At 35.4% G+C, this 16,313-nt stretch overlaps 1 protein-coding gene across 1 annotated transcript; it reads right to left on the bottom strand.

Moving 5' to 3' along the window:
• Positions 1 to 711: 711 nt before the first annotated feature.
• LOC110922469 (protein ACCELERATED CELL DEATH 6) lies at positions 712 to 15,989 on the bottom strand. The gene is made up of 4 exons (XM_022166763.2): positions 15,404 to 15,989; positions 14,772 to 14,912; positions 13,271 to 13,833; positions 712 to 1,542 (listed from the first exon to the last, which is right to left on the bottom strand). The coding sequence occupies exons 1-4, from the start codon at positions 15,924 to 15,926 to the stop codon at positions 853 to 855; spliced, it is 1,917 nt and encodes a 638-aa protein (XP_022022455.1). The 5' UTR covers positions 15,927 to 15,989; the 3' UTR covers positions 712 to 852.
• Positions 15,990 to 16,313: the final 324 nt, after the last annotated feature.

Raw genomic sequence — 16,313 nt, 5'->3', positions numbered from 1 at the left:
GATTTTTGGTGATAATCACGCATGAGAGTGATAATCACGCATGGAAAGTATAATCACGCACGTTGGGATAGTAAAAAAAATAATAACGCACGTTATATATCTGGTCGCGTACGATAATGTAGGTTAAGACGTTTTGTACATTATACTTTCTCTATATATATATATATGTCTAACGTTAATGTATTCTAGCAGGATTTACACATGAAACAATACTAAATGTGGGTATTTTTATATTAGAAAACACGTCTTTCAGACATGTCATTTTACATTCCAAGCTACAAGCAACTCCATGGCCTTTGCTTGTGGAGAATATTAGACACAATGTAAATAGGTTACTAAATGTTATCTTTTGTAAATACATAATGGGTATAAATACAATTTACCATTTTAAGAAAATATTTTGAAGTCAGTAAATGGGCTGCCAGCTAAGGGCTCTCCTTGGCTTTCTAAAGTTGATTACCAAATTACCATTATCCCTCTTAGGCCTTTACATGTTTATTCCCAAATGGGCCTTTAAATTGATCTCATACACCATCTCGTTAAATTATGGGATGTTACATAGTAAAGCTCTTTTAAAGTTTTGATGCTTGTAGCAGTGAGGTAAATATGATAGAATGCATTTTTGTTCCTCTATGGGTAATGATATGAGTTCCTTTGTATTGATGCTATGAGCTTAATTAATCTAAGATACATATATAAACACCAAACAACAAAGTAAATCAATTACTCCATTTATTGATATTTAGAATACAATATTTCTCAGACAATCCATTACACACGTTTTGCCTTGATAACAAAGGCACATTATTAATTAACACACCATTAGAACATAAAATCAAAAGGCTTATCATCTCAAAAGGCCGATGGAGGGTGAGCAGAAGGGTTCGGTGGTCTAGAATACCAGACAGCAGGTTTCGGGTTGGCGTTCGAAAACAATGAAAGCATGGGTTCCCACAATATGCTTTTAAATTTCGCGTAATATTTTGAAGCGTCTATCTTATGAATACCAACAAACGCAAATGTGAAAATAATCACCGGGAAGAAAGAAACGACATACAAGGTGATGTCAGTCCACTTCTTTCCTCTACTGATGGTTAGAATAAGTGTCGCTGCAAAAGCCACCATCAACATCGCTAGTGAGATCATCAACATCATAATTCCGGCATCCATCTTAAGAATAAGCGAGCCCTCGAAATCCTTAAATTTAAATGTTGATGTAATAACGTTAAGAAATATGATAACCGATGTTAAAGCTGCTGACAAAGACACTGCATCTGCTGCAGTAAAAAACATAAACAAAGGTGATGACTTGAAAACAGGTTGACCATTCTTATCTACACCTCCCGGTATAGTATATGCGGCAGTAAACGCAACGGTGGCAATCAATACTGCAACTATACTATAGTTTTTCGCATTATCAGTCATCCAATTCTTAGCCTCCATGCGAAGCTTGTCATTATTCTCATAAAACATTTGCTCAGCAGGCTTTAATTTGGAGTTCAGTTTAAAAAGATCTAGGGTCGTAGTTAGGTCCTTCACTTTCTGCACAATCCAAAACCCAAAATTCAAACCAATGGTTGAGATTAAATCCTTGCCATCATGTAATGAAAAAAAGTGTTGCAAGGGTAAAAAGGGAATAACCACTATTGTTGACTTTTAAATCAACTTTTCCTATGATCTTTAAATGATCGTAACTCTTTCATACGTTAATATTTAAAAAAAATATAAACATGAACATTTTATTCTCTTTAACTTGAATAGTGTGTTCCTATGGTTTTTGTAATTAACATGTTACGTGATTATATAAACATTACCTAATTACATAATATAGCTTTTATTAAGAATCATTATAATGTTACGTGAATTGTACACACTATGTGATTATGTACTTCCGCTACATGATTACATGGACAATTATACCCTTGTCTTCAAGTACAGTTGTCATCTATTTATGGCTTCGCAGCCTTCGCATGGAATAACCCTTTGTAAAGGATCATGCCCATATACATATAGATATATATATAGTGTAGGGATATTAAGAGAAGTCCATCCTATTTGAGAAAAATTCTGAACCACACATTTCTTTAAGATTTTCGTAATATACGTATATGTATACTTTAAAATTGATTATATGCATATATGTATGTTGTCAAATCTTGAATTATGCACATATGTATATAGTCATTTTTAAACTATACATATGTGTATATTACGAAAAGTTTAGGGAAATGTGTGGTTTAGAATGCTTTTCAAGTTTCTCAATTTGCCTAGTGCTTCTCACACGATCTAAGGTAGGGTCTGAGAAGTGTAAAATGTAGACAAACTTACCTCTACCCTAGAGGAATAGAGAGGATGCTTACAGTGAGACCCCCGGCTCGATAGCAGTTTCGCATCAAGCCTTGGATAAAAGGCACATAACACTCAACAATTGGGACAAACACCGATTAGTGCATGTACCCATTTGTATTTGGGCTATCAAAGCCACCACATGATGCATGATTAATCATCCACTTTTTTAACATTATTTTCATGAAATTTATTAAAACATAGTTAAAATTAGTGCACTTTCACTTTTACCCCTCGAGCGTCCACACATATATACATTATATGAGCATACCACGATATATATATATATATATATATATATATATATATATATATATATATATATATATATATAGGCTAATTATAAGGAGAAAACTCACTCTAGTTGACTAAACCCTGAAAACTCACATGTGTGGCTACAATTCAGCCACATCACATATGAATAAAGTTGAAAAGAGGGGTATTTACGTCAATTTACCATAGCATGAAAATGTAACAGGTACCTTTATGAGAATTCTGACAACTTTTTTACATATTCTCTCTCTAGAATTTATAATGGCTACACTTATAAAAAAACTTCTCTACTTCATTCCAGATCTAAGATCTGAAACAAAACTCCCATTTCCATGTTCCAAACTCTCTGCTCCATCTCTCTACCATCAACATCGCCTCCTCCTTCCACCACCACCATCACCGCCGTAACCTACTTCCAACACCACCACCACCGCCGTAAACTCTCATCCCCACAGTCGGATCCGGATCCAGATCGAAAATAATCAGAATTAAACATCACTCTTCCTCTTTCTTTCCACCATCTCCCATCTCTCTCTTCGGGAACCAGATCTGCAATGGTGGTTGCAGATTTGGTGGAAGGTTAGGGTTTGTTCGAAATAAAAATGTGGGGTTTTCATGTACAAAAGAGGATAGCTCAAATTGACGGTTGAAGGTTGATGAAGGATGGTGGCAGGTGGGGTTGATGGCGGTCGTTGTTGTTGAAGGAAGGTGGCAGGTGGGTTGATGTTGGCGGTTGTTGATGAAGGATGGTCGCAGGTGGGTGGTGATCGTTGAAGTTTGATGAAGGATGGTGGCAAGTGGAGTGGGTTTTTCATCTTAAACAATTGAAGATCTTCATCCAGATTTTGAAGATCTAATTCATTTTCAGATCCGGTTTGATGTTGAAGATGACCCCAAAGATCTTCGAGGTCCATAAGTATGTTTGTTTTCAGTTTTTTTTTCCAGATTTGCAATTGTTTTGCGTTTTGTAGTTCTTCATTTTTTTGTATTTTGTAGATCTGCAATTTTTTTTCTGGATATGTTGTTTTTTTTTGTTCAAGAAGATGAATGTTTTTAATTTCTTGATTTATCAATTTTTTAATTTCTATCATTTTTTTTTTGTATTTTGTAGATATGCAACTTTGTTTTTTGTTCAAGAAGATGAATGTTTTTAATTTGTTTTTTTGTTGTGGTTTGTGGATCTGCAATTTTTTATTATTAAAAAAAATGCATGTTACATTTTTTCGTGTTACATAAATAATGCACGTTACTGAAAATAAAGTGTGTTGTGTTTCTGGCATAAATTGATAATTAAAAAATGCATGTTACATTTTTTCGTGTTACATAAATAATGCACGTTACTGAAAATAAAGTGTTTTGTGTTTCTGGCATAAATTGATAATTAAAAAATGCATGTTACATTTTTTCGTGTTACATAAATAATGCACGTTACTGAAAATAAAGTGTGTTGTTTTTATTATTGATTGCATCATTTTTGTGTAAAATTTGTTTAGATCTTGTTCAAGAAGGTGAATAAGTATGTTTTTTTCAGTTTTGTTTGGAAATCTACACTTTGAAGATGATGTTTCAGATGTTGAAGATGATGTTTCAGATGTTGAAGATGATTTCAAAAGATGTTTGATGTTGAACATAGTTACGAAATGTAACAATCAAAGAAAAAATGCGTGTTACATTTTTTTTGTGTTAGAAATGTAACAATCAATCAAAGCAAAAATGCATGTTACATTTTTTTGTGTTACAGAAATAATGTCCGTTACAGAAAATAAAGTGCATTTGATCATGTAAAAATTATATGTTACGTTTCTGTGTAATATTTTATGTTATAGAAATGTGGCATAAATTGATAACTAAAAAATGTATGTTACATTTTTATGTAATAAAATACAGATGTATATAAAAAAGAAACAAAAAATCTGATTTATATAAAAATGAAAAAAACAGAATTACATCAAAAGAAATAAAAAATCTGACATATAGAAGTAGACTTTTCCCATTTTACCCTCCAAGTACATCATATATATTTAAATATTGAGAGAAAGGGAGAAAAAGCAACACATATCCCAAAATTAATCTTAGCCATCCATCATGCTTAATCAATGGTGATTAATGAGTTTTCAGGGTTTAGTCAACTGGAGTGGGTTTTCGATTTATCCTTGCCCTATATATATATATATATATATATATATATATAGGGGAAAGATAAATCGAAAACCCATGTGAGTTGAGAAAACCCAAATAAACCCTATGTAACATTTTTATTTTTTCTGAAAAAATAAGGAATGTAATATAAATGTACACAGACCTATTTATGAAAAAAAATGAAAAAAACGCTTAATAGTTTTTTTTAAATGTTGAAAATTTGTCTGTTACATTATTTTTGGACGTATATATTATGTAACCTGAAATTTGTAACATTTTTTTAAAAAAAACTACTCGGTGTTTTTTTGTATTTCATTTTTTAAAAATGTTCAAATACATGTATATTACATTTCCTATTTTTTTTTTTTTTTTTTGAAATGTTTCTTAAGTTTACATGGGTTTTTTACAAGGGTTTTCAGGGTTTATTCAACTCAAGTGGGTTTTTCAATTTATCCTTGCCCTATATATATATATATATATATATATATATATATATATATATATATATATATATATATATAAAGCAATGAGAAAAAAACACTTGGTGCATTGATTATTTTATGTACAGGTGTGTCGAGGCAAGTTACTAGTTCACCCATTAAAAATTTTTATGAACGTTTAAAAAACAGGAGCAATTGACAAATATGATTTAGCACACTTAGAGAAATAGTTGGCTAAACTTCTATTTATTATTTAACTATGCCAGAGAGGAGAGGCAGGGCAGGAAACGGCGGAGCAGGAAAAGGTGGTGGTTCACGTAGATGGTAACTAAACACAACAGAAGAACCCCTGGGATCAATACTTTGAAGACATTGATGACCTTCGCAGACGCGAGAAAATCGAGCAGGAAAGGACTGCAAATGGTTCGAGATATGAAGACTGGGGCGAAGTGAAGTCAAAAAAACAAAAACGTTGGGAAGCAAAACAACTTAGACGTTTTTTTTATCTGCAGAAAACTACCACTTTTTTCATATCCAATCTTCCGGATTGGTGTGATAGTGATAGGCTTTGGGAGGCTTTCTATCATTACAAAAACCTAGAGGATGCTTTCGTGCCGAAAGGAAGGGACACTGGAAGTAATCGTTTCGGCTTCATTAGATTCTCGAACATTGTAAGAACAAAGGATTGGATCTTTGAGCTTTCTAAAGTTTCAATCGGTGGAGCAAAGCTGGGAGTTAACGTTGCGAAGTTCAACAAAGATGGATCAAGAAACGGGATTCAGAACTTTGATCATGGGGAAATAACAACGATGCCCAGGTGAATCAGATTGGTGGAAGTCAGCAGTTGAAGTCGGTGGTGGTTGGAGAACAATCTTCCAATTCTTCTCATCCCACTGAAAGTTCTTACGCAGGAAAGTTTTTCGGTACACCGAAGACCCAAGAAATAATTCATGCCATAAAATTGAATTTGGTGAATATGGAGGTTAACTTTCTTGCTTTAGTCAGGGAGTTTATTGATGCATTGGTGATAGAGCGATTCCACAGGGAAGCTATTTTACCTAATCAAGGTATCGATGGTATTAAATATTTGGGGGGGGGGGTGTCAGATTCTTATTATATTTCGAATCCTCTGAGGATGCAGATCAGTTCCTTAATAAGAAAGATTTGTGGTCTCAGTGGTTTTCAGGTGTACAATTATGGAAGAACTAGATTGGGGAATTCCAAAGGATAACGTGGTTGAAATCAAAGGAGTTCCCATGAATCTATGGGATAAAAACACCTTTAACTGCATCATAAGAGCCTTGGTAAGGTGATTGTTCCCTCAGAGGCGTCCTTATCAGAAGAAAATTTATCTATGGCGTCCGTTTGGGATTTTCGTCTACCATGGAGAAAGAATTAACGAGAAGATAAACTTTTTAGTTAGGAATTATGTGCATTCGATATGGATCACAGAGGTCGACCACGAATGGGTTTCATCTCTAATCCATAATACAATTGAAGAGGATGATGTTGCGGTGGACCGAGATGATACTACTGTATGGGCAGATTTAGATATGTCCTTTCAGGAATTTGATTTCAGGTCACCAGAGGATAAAAAACAACCGGAACCGGAGGAATTTGGAAGGTTTTCGAATTCACCGGAGGTAGATGAAGGGATGCATGGTTTTTCAAGTTTGCATGGGGAAGGAAGGTGTAATGATGGGGACTCTGTGGAGTTTGAGGAGGTGTACGAATCTCATGCAGGCACAGATGGGGGTTTGTGTCATACCAACGGTCTGGATAGAGAAGTGGGACCGGCCGATATCGGACCTTCTTTTAACACAGGACCCACTCATGCTAGCCCTATAAAAAAAAAGTAACCTGGGCCTATTCCTAATAGCCCAATTGACATTAACACCCCCTTAATGGACCCAACAGATAGCAACCTGTTTGATATTTAATCCATACTCAGGGCGGATACCTTATTGGTTACCGTTTGAAAAAAGACCGCAAGAAATCGAAGCACAAGGAGACTTTTGTCAACAAGGTTTTTTCGACATGCGACGTACACAAGGCAAACACAACAGAACTAGAAACTTCTTTTCAAAACCTGAATGATATTCCGCCTAAAGATGAAAGCGCGATCCATACTAAGGCCGATCTCAATGCCAACAGTATTATCGAGGCAGAGGCGACGATGAAAGTTAGAGACAAATTAGGGGTCAATCTTATTAATTTCAGAAGAGAGACCGTCTCGTTGGTAAGGGAAGAACTTGAGAACAGTAAATCCTTATGAATTTTTTGTCAATTAATATTAAAGGGGCGGAGGTGCCGAGAAGGCTCAGTGGATACAAAAGTTTAGTAAGAACACATAGGATCTCTTGCTAATGTGTTAAGGAAACTCAGATGTCGAACCTAAGTGATGGGTTTATGAACATATTTTGGGGTAATTATGAAGTAGAATCCATAAATGTCAACGCCCTAGGCAGATCGGGTGGATTATTTTCGGTTTGGAATCCCGGTTCTTTTGCCAAAACTAGGATGGTTTTGGACAATTTGTTCATTCTAGTCTCGGGAGTGGCGATAGACACGAGACTGTCGCTTAATGTGGTAAATGTGAATGCTTCGAGAGATGTGAAGGAGCGTTTTCGACTAAGGGAGAGGTTGAATTATATCCGTCATAACTTGCCTGGCCTAAGGTTACTTTCAGGGGACTTTAGTGAGGTCCGTTCTGCAGAGGAAAGGTTGCATTCTCAATTTGATTGCAAGGGCGCCATGAAGTTTAACGATTTTCTTAGAAATGTTGGTCTTCTTGAATATTCGATGGGTGGAGGAAACTTCACTTACATGCTTTATAACGGGTCGAGTATGAGCAAACTTGATAGGACGCAAGTTTGTGATGGTCTAATGAACAAATGGCCTAACGTGAAATTCGAGGTACTTAATAGATTCGGTTCTGATCATTCACCTATTTTACTTTCATGTTCGATTATAGATTTTGGCCCGTCCCCATTCCGTTTCTATAATTGTTGGATGGAAGATTAAGGTCTGAAAGAAGTCGTTATCAAAACTATGGCTGAGATTCCTCACAACAACACTTTTGAGGAATTAAAAGATTTATTGAAATCTCTCAAATCCAATATAAAATGTTGGAGGGTGGGTATCAAAAAAGAAGCGGAAACAGAATTAATAAAGGCGATGGACAAGGTAGAGGATTTAGATAAGATGGCAGTTTCTAGAGTAAAAGTGAAAAAGAAAGAAGGGTTATATGTAACCTCCAAATCCGTATTTCAAAAAAAGGCGCGTGGCGGACCTTCAACAGAAAGCGAGGTTAGCTTGGGCTAAACTAGGTGACGAAAATTCTCATTTTTTCAGAAATACGCAAACATAAAAATGGCATCGAAGCGTATAAACGTTATTATGGTCAATGGTGTGACTTACACAGATCCGAGCTCGATTAAGGGGAGGTTTAAAGCCGCTTTCAAAAAGCTATTCTCGGAACCGAAACACAAGAGACCTTTGTTGAAAACGATTGGATTCAATTCTTTGTCAGCGACCCAAGCTCTTTCGTTAGTTGGCCCTTTCTCTTTAGACGAAATTAAAAAGGCTGTGTGGGAATGCGGTAGCGATAAAGCGCCAGGACCAGATGATTTTACTTTCAAATTTGTAAAATCATTTTGGGATATTCTGGAGCCGTTTTTCATCAGGTTGTTTAAGCTATTTTACTCCAAACCAAAGATCACTTTCGGTTGCAACTCCTCGTTTGTGGCGCCCATTCCCAAAAAGAGAGACACCAAGGAAGTCAAGGATTTTCGACCCATATCCCTCATTGGTATTGTTTACAAGTATATAGCCAAAGTCCTCGCTAATAGAGTAAAACCGGTAGTCTCTTCTGTGGAGAATTTGGTTCAATCCGGTTTTATTGAAGGTAGATCGATTTTTGATGGACCTTTAATTCTTAGTGAGCTTATGACTTAGGCCAAAGTGTCAAAGAAAAAGTTCCTTGTGTACAAAGTGGATTTCCGAAAAGTCTACGATTCAGTTAATTGGAATTTCATTCTTGAAGTTCTTAAAGGTATGAAATTTCCATTGCTTTGGAGAAATTGGATAAAAGCTTGTTTAAAGTCCGGAAGATCTTCGGTCCTTGTCAATGGTAGGCCCACCTCGGAATTCCAACTTTATAGGGGTCTTCGACAAGGAGACCCAATGTCCCTTTTCCTATTCGTTTTGATGTTGGATGTGCTTAATGTGTTGCTTAATTAAGCCTTGGAGGTGGGTGTGTTTCGGGGGGGGGGGGGGGGGGAGGTTCCCTTCCTAATTTAAGTCCAGCTATTTCTCATCTTTTCTTTGCCGACGACGTAGTATTTGTGGGCGAGTGGTCGGAAGAAAACCTTTTGAACCTTAACCGAATTCTAAGATGTTTCTACCTTTGTTCGGGTTTAAAGGTCAACCTTCACAAAAGTTGTATCTATGGGGTCGGGGTGGAGGAGGCGGATGTTCAAGCCATGGCGAACAATATTCATTGTAAAACGGGTACGTTGCCATTTATTTTTTTGGGTTTACCCATCGGGGCTAATATGAAAGGGATAAAGTTTTGGAAACCTAACCTCGAAAAGTTTAATTCTAAGCTTTTGGGATGGAAAGCCAAAAGTTTATCCCTTGCAGGGAGAGTTGTGTTTGCCAAAGCGTTCTTAGTGCTTTGCCAAACTATTATTTGTCGCTTTTCAAAGCACCCGTCGGCGTCATTAAATCTTTGGAGAAAATAAGGAAAACTTTTGTGTGGGGATATAACAATCGGGGAAAAAAGATAAAATGGATAGCTTGGGACAAAATGGTTGGTCCTAAACGACATGGCGGGTTAGGTATCGGTGATATTAGAAGCCTAAATCTTGGTCTCCTAGCTAAATGGTGGTGGAAGTTTAAAACGGAGAAAGATGCCTTATGGGTTCGGGTTGTCAAAAGCATTCATGTTAACAAAAACGGTTTGCAATCTTTTATGTTTAATCGGAGATTTCCGGGCATATGAAAGACATTGGATCAATGGATAAAGTATTGGCGAACATGAATTTATCTCTCAGAAGTAATATCAAGGCCTTGGTGGGTTCGAGTGAAGACTTATTGTTTTGGCATGACAATTGGTGTGGTATGTGACCATTAAAAGATACGTTCAAGGATTTATATATGATAAAAAAGAAACTTAATGAACAGTGATTTAGTATTAAATTAATATTAGAATTAGAATTATTTAAGAGATGAGCAAATGGTATCGGGTATAAGTACCGGTCTCAAATTTATCAAACCGGTGTATTTTCGATACCGGTTCTGCACAGGTATTCACCGGTTTTTACCCTCAAATACCGGTGTCGTACCAGTACCGACCGGTACCGAACCGTACCATACTAGGTATATTCGGTACCGGTACCCACTTTTGGGGATTTCGGTAACGGTATTTTCGGTACAGGTTGGTAACGAGCTCACCAAATCCGGTAGCAACGCAACAATGCAAGTAATTGCACCGTTTAGATTACTTTTCATACACACAGTAAGTAAACTGTATTTCGTTTGAATGAGGTTTTATATACACAACAACTTATTTTGCTTTCTTTTTTGTCTTTTTCTGTAATGAATGAATTGTAGCATGTAAAATTAACTTGGATATTTAGAATATTGATGAGCAAATCATATCAAATCCTGTAAACGAACCGGTATCGTATCGGTACCAAATTTACTATACCAAATCATTTTCGGTACCAATTTGGTACCCACCTTTTGGCGTTTTCAGAATCGTTACTTTCGGTTCGACACCGATCTAGCACCATACCTGTATTTATTGATTTTTACCTTCAAATACCATACCGTATTGTACCGAGCATTTTCGGTGCCGGTATCTAATTTCGATGATTTTCCGGATCGGTACTTTCGCTACCGTTACCGGCACCGAGCTCATCCATATTTTAACGTGTTAGCACCGTAGTAACTGAGCTGAAAACAACCGAATTTCCAACGTGTAGGACGTGTGGGTCCTATTTATTATATATTAGGTTATTTAAAATCGCTTTTTTATGACGGAGTGACTATCCTTACCACGTCATTTTATTTATGTTTTGATATTCGGTATCTGTTTGCCGTTGCTGACACACCTTTTGTAGTCATTGGGTCTCGCCGTAACACGCGGGATGAAAATAACTAGTTTATTTAAAATCGCTTCCAATAAAGATGCTAGGATGAGTGACCATTTAATTTTGGGTGAAAATCATGGTTGGGTTTTGAGCTGGACCAGGGAGCCAGCCGATAAGAGCAAATGAAAGTCAACAGTTTGCTTTTTAAAACAAACTATTGATGGTGTTACAATAAAGGGGAGTAAGGATTTATGGGTTTGGAATAATGAAAGTGAACCTCCAACTGTTGCTGGAATTCGAGGGAAAATTTTGGACTTTTTGCATTCAAATAACAGTGAAGTTTGGCCTTTTTGGAATAATTAGCTCCCACCGAAAATTAATATTTTTGCGTGGAGAGCTTCGATTAATCGAATAGCTTCAAAGTCAAACTTGGCGTCAAAGGGGTCCTGACCGAAGACTTGTTATACGCGAGATGTGGTATTACGTAGGAGACGGTGGAGCATATCATTTGGGATTGTTGGATTGCCAAGTCGATATGGTGGTCTATTTCGGTTTGGATAAAGATCCCTTTTCCAAATGAAGTCCATAATTTTCAGCAAATCTTATTTATTGTAAAAGACATGAACGGGTCAAAAGATTGGAAGAAGACTATAAGAGCGGTGCTAATGGTTTCGGCTAGGGGCTTGGGAGAATTTGAAGGCAAGAAATGAGAAAACCTTCAGCAATAATCACATCCACTTCACAAGAATGGCTAACTCCATCAAAGAGAATTCTTTGGATTACGAGTAGATCAAAATATTGTATTAATTGGCATAGATGGTGCGCTTTTAACATTCGTGATGTAATCTTGTAGGTTCGGGTTCTAGTTACTTGCTGGCCCGGTTTCTATATTTTACATAAAATTTTTGTCGTTCAATAAAAAAAACTGGAGCAATTTAAAAAAAAAAGTTAACAATACTAGGCTATACTAATTTTACATCTCCACTCATTTCTAACATTTTACTAACTTTCAACTAATTACTAAATTGTCACCAAGCTAATCTTAACAATTAAAATAATGTGATCAAGGATCAAGATCGTTTTCTATGTTTTTTAAGTTAGAAACTGTATATTACACGAGTTGAATAAAGAAAAAAATATAAATAGATATAAAGATTACATGTTATAAAATAATATTTTAATATAAGATATGCTTAACTTTTTTATATATTTTTTTTAAATTAAAAATTAGAATAAGAATAATGAAATAACAAAACCTGGATAAATAATCTTTGTTTCATATAATGTAATTCTGAAACATGTTGCAACTTTATTTATTTGTTATTTATTGGATATAATTGTTATTTATTGGATATAATATAGATATTTGTTTTTGCTCATGATTTTTTTATATAATTTTTTTGAAAGGTACACATATTTATTATAATAGGAATAAGTTTAGATATATAAACAAAGCTAAACTGTAATAATCTTTTTTTTTTTCTTGTAAAATTGGATTTTATTAATCTTAACTTTGTCATATTGGCTGGTAACAGTCTCAACTAAGAGAAAGTTTTGTGACAATCTCAACTTTTAATCTATTTCCTCTAAGCGATCTCATACCAACTAAAAGTTAACTCAGTTAATTTTTGCTTATGTAGACTGCCACGTAAGCCGTTCGCATCTTTAAAACTTTGCCACATAGGTTTTCCATATCATTAAAACTTTGACTTATTTGCCACATAATCAGTCCACGTCAGCAAAACTTTAGTTTTTTGCCGCATAAGTAGTATACATCAGCAAAAATTAACTGGGTTACAGTTAGTATGTGATCGTTGATGGAAAATAGGTTAAAAGATGGAACTCTCACAAAACATTTACCTAGTTGGGAGTATTGCCAGCCGCCAACATGTAACATTATTAAAATCAAATTTTTATTTTTTTTAAGTGTCAACCTACGATTCGATTTAGTTGATGTGGTAAAAAAATTCATACCTTAAACATTTGCATATTTTCTTTTAGAACGTATGCAGGTCCTTTCAAATCAGCATCAATTTCATCATCTTCTCGCTGTTCACCGACCATATGCAACAATGTGTTTGCATCATTATCTATCTTTCCTCTCAATCTTTGCTTTGCGTACTTTCTATCAACCACAAAATCAAAGACTTCATGGTTACGATATAAGATTGCTACATGAAGAATGTTGCGCCCATCTTGATCAATATGTTCTATTGCTTGCGGGTATTGTTCTAGTATTTCCGTAACAACCTCTGTACACCCGCTTTTCGTTGCCAAGATCAATGGAGTTTCGGGCTCGTGTTTAGAAGCTTCTTGAGCTGCGAGTTCTTCTAGTTGAGCTATGGATTTACCCTTTCCAAACTGGTGAAACTTTGATCTCTGCTTTGTGAACATTGATTCAGTCTTTTCCCATGAAGTGTCGTTTTGTACCAATAGCGTAATAAGTTTCCTAGCCCAATGGCATGCAAACTTTTGCTTCCGCAACCTTTTTAATGGTTTCAACATCCAGCTTGTGTCTTCAACATTTGGGTCAATTACTAACATCAAAAAGTTGTAGAATGTAAGTTTTTATTTAAAAAATAACAATTGAATAGGCATGTAACCAAAATTGGACTCAAAACGTTAAAATTTGGACTCAAATGGTTATAAAAAAACGTCTAGGGACTCAAGGTGTTAAACATTTTGATTTTGAACTCAAATTGTTAAAACCACTAAAACATAAGGATTCAAAAAGTAATTTACTCTTTTATAAATTAGGTTTGAAAAGATGAAAAGAAAATTAAGAGTTGAAGATAACACAGATGTTTTCGTTATTTTTCATAAAGGAAAAACAAAAGGGCTAGCTAAAGCCGTACGTAACAAAACATTGAAGGATGGTTGTTGGTGTATCTGGCGTGCTAGGAATAAATTAAAATTTGAAGATAAGCATGTTAGGGCTGAAGACATAATTAGTGAGACGAAAGCTATTGGGTTATTGTGGTTTTGTAAAAGATCGAAATATAGTTCCTTGTCTTGGAACGATTGGTGTAATTTTGTAATCATGTAGTGTGTGTTGTTGGTTGGCCGCCATGTTTCGTGGGTGTGGTTGGTGTTTTTAATGAAGTTTTAGTTTAAAAAAAAATTGAAAATTTAAACATTACAACTAATATATTAGTTAGGGTTTATGTAACAATCTTTTATCAATAGTAAAAGGCACGATTTGATTATATTGTCTTTGCAATGACCCTAATTGTACTCATATAGTTGACCTAATATATACACCATACCTTACATGGTTTTTATTATTTACTGATAAACAATATGACTAATTAGTGACTTTAAAGAACCAAATGTGTAACCTTAATCTAATCACTTCAAGTTTAAGATTTTTTTAATTTGCTATTAATTATATGATTGGTTTCAATATAAGATGCTAATAGTATTCTACTTTTATGTTTCATATAAAGCCAAAAGTGTGGTGTTAATATCATCTTACGCTTATATATCTGTTTCTTAAAGAAATTTGTAGGACAAACTTCTAGTTTGCGGGACGAAAGAAGTTGAAGAGGTGTCATGTTGTCTTCATCTTTTTCGTGGATCAGATGTTTATGCCTTACCGCGATTTCATGAGCCATCCCTGCAAGACAGCATATGATTAGTTCCCATTACTTATTTTATAATCATATATAAAAGAGTAGTGTGCTTGTGTGATCACACACACATTAACATACACTACTAGAAAACTAGGTCGTTTCCTATGCCAAAATTCACAAGAAATGGGTAGGAAACGGCTATTAGCAACAAATTTTTAACAAAAAGGATTTCTTCAGAAAGACTGCCCTAGCTAGAAAAGGAAAAATTGTCAAAATATACACTTAATCAAGCAAATAACAAAATAGGTCATTGACTAATAAATTCCCGCCAAGTCGGAAAATTTTGGGGCTAAGCCGGCAAATTTGAGGGCTAAGCCGACAAATTTGAGGGCTAAGCCGTAGTTGGCAGGTAATCTCTATTTTCGAAAAGTGGAAGTTAACTTTGTCTATATTTGTAATTTCCCCCTAGGAAACCTTTCTGGCAAATTTTGGGCAAAATATTAGTAGGCTAAGAATTGTATAAAACGGAACTTACAGTAGTTTTTGCTAAGAACTGCTAAATGGAGTATGGAAGATTTATCATCTCTTGAAAGAAAGGTTTTCAAATCTGGCCCTTGATTTGATTTACATACTTCATCGTGCAAGTACTTAAAGATCTTCGTCTTGCCATGGCGCGCTGCATAGAATAACGGAGTCTCTCCTACCTTGTTGGATATGCTGAGCAGCATAGGAGCCCTGCGTAGCATTTCCCTTGCAGCGTCAACTGTCTTGTTGTTAGTGGCAGTCTCATGGAGGATGGTACTCCCACCCTTGTTTGTCCAAGTGAGTTTGTGAGAATCTGTTGCAGAAACCATATTGAGGAGCTGTAATACGAGGGCGGTTTTCTTGTGGTATGTAGCAATATGAATTACGGTATCTTCGTGGATTGTAACCGTATGCAATGGACCCTTGGGAATGCTTGCACATTTGTCAAGCACTTTGGCATCGTCGTTGTTCATCAGAGCTTCATACAGATCTTTGTTGATCTGCGTGTCCATAGCTTCCTCCTGATCAGACATTTGGAAGGTGAGAAGAAAAGGAAAGAGTGTGTGTATGTGTTTGTGAGTGTGATTGTGTTGTATGTTCTTGGCTTTGTAATGTCTAGTGCATATACTTATAGACACTTAAAGGTTGTGGCATAGAACCTAGTACGAGTGTATATGATACTATACTTGTATAGAATTGCATGGAATCTACTTATCTTCCCATGCTTTATTAAGTATAGAATCCCAAACTGCTTATTTTATAAGATTCTAAATGGTACAAAGACTTATCACACTACTAGAAAAAGGGACAATTTCTTACACAATTTTTCTCGTCACAGATTACTACATTTTTATGACGAATTTCCTACAAAATTTTTTTTCAAGATTTTGTTATAAATTTTCGATGCATCCATGACGAAA

Source organism: Helianthus annuus, chromosome 17, assembly GCF_002127325.2.
Source record: "Helianthus annuus cultivar XRQ/B chromosome 17, HanXRQr2.0-SUNRISE, whole genome shotgun sequence".
In the NCBI taxonomy this organism is placed as follows: Eukaryota; Viridiplantae; Streptophyta; class Magnoliopsida; order Asterales; family Asteraceae; genus Helianthus; species Helianthus annuus.
Note: the sequence above shows the minus strand (reverse complement) of the source record. Positions and strands in the feature narration are given on the sequence as shown.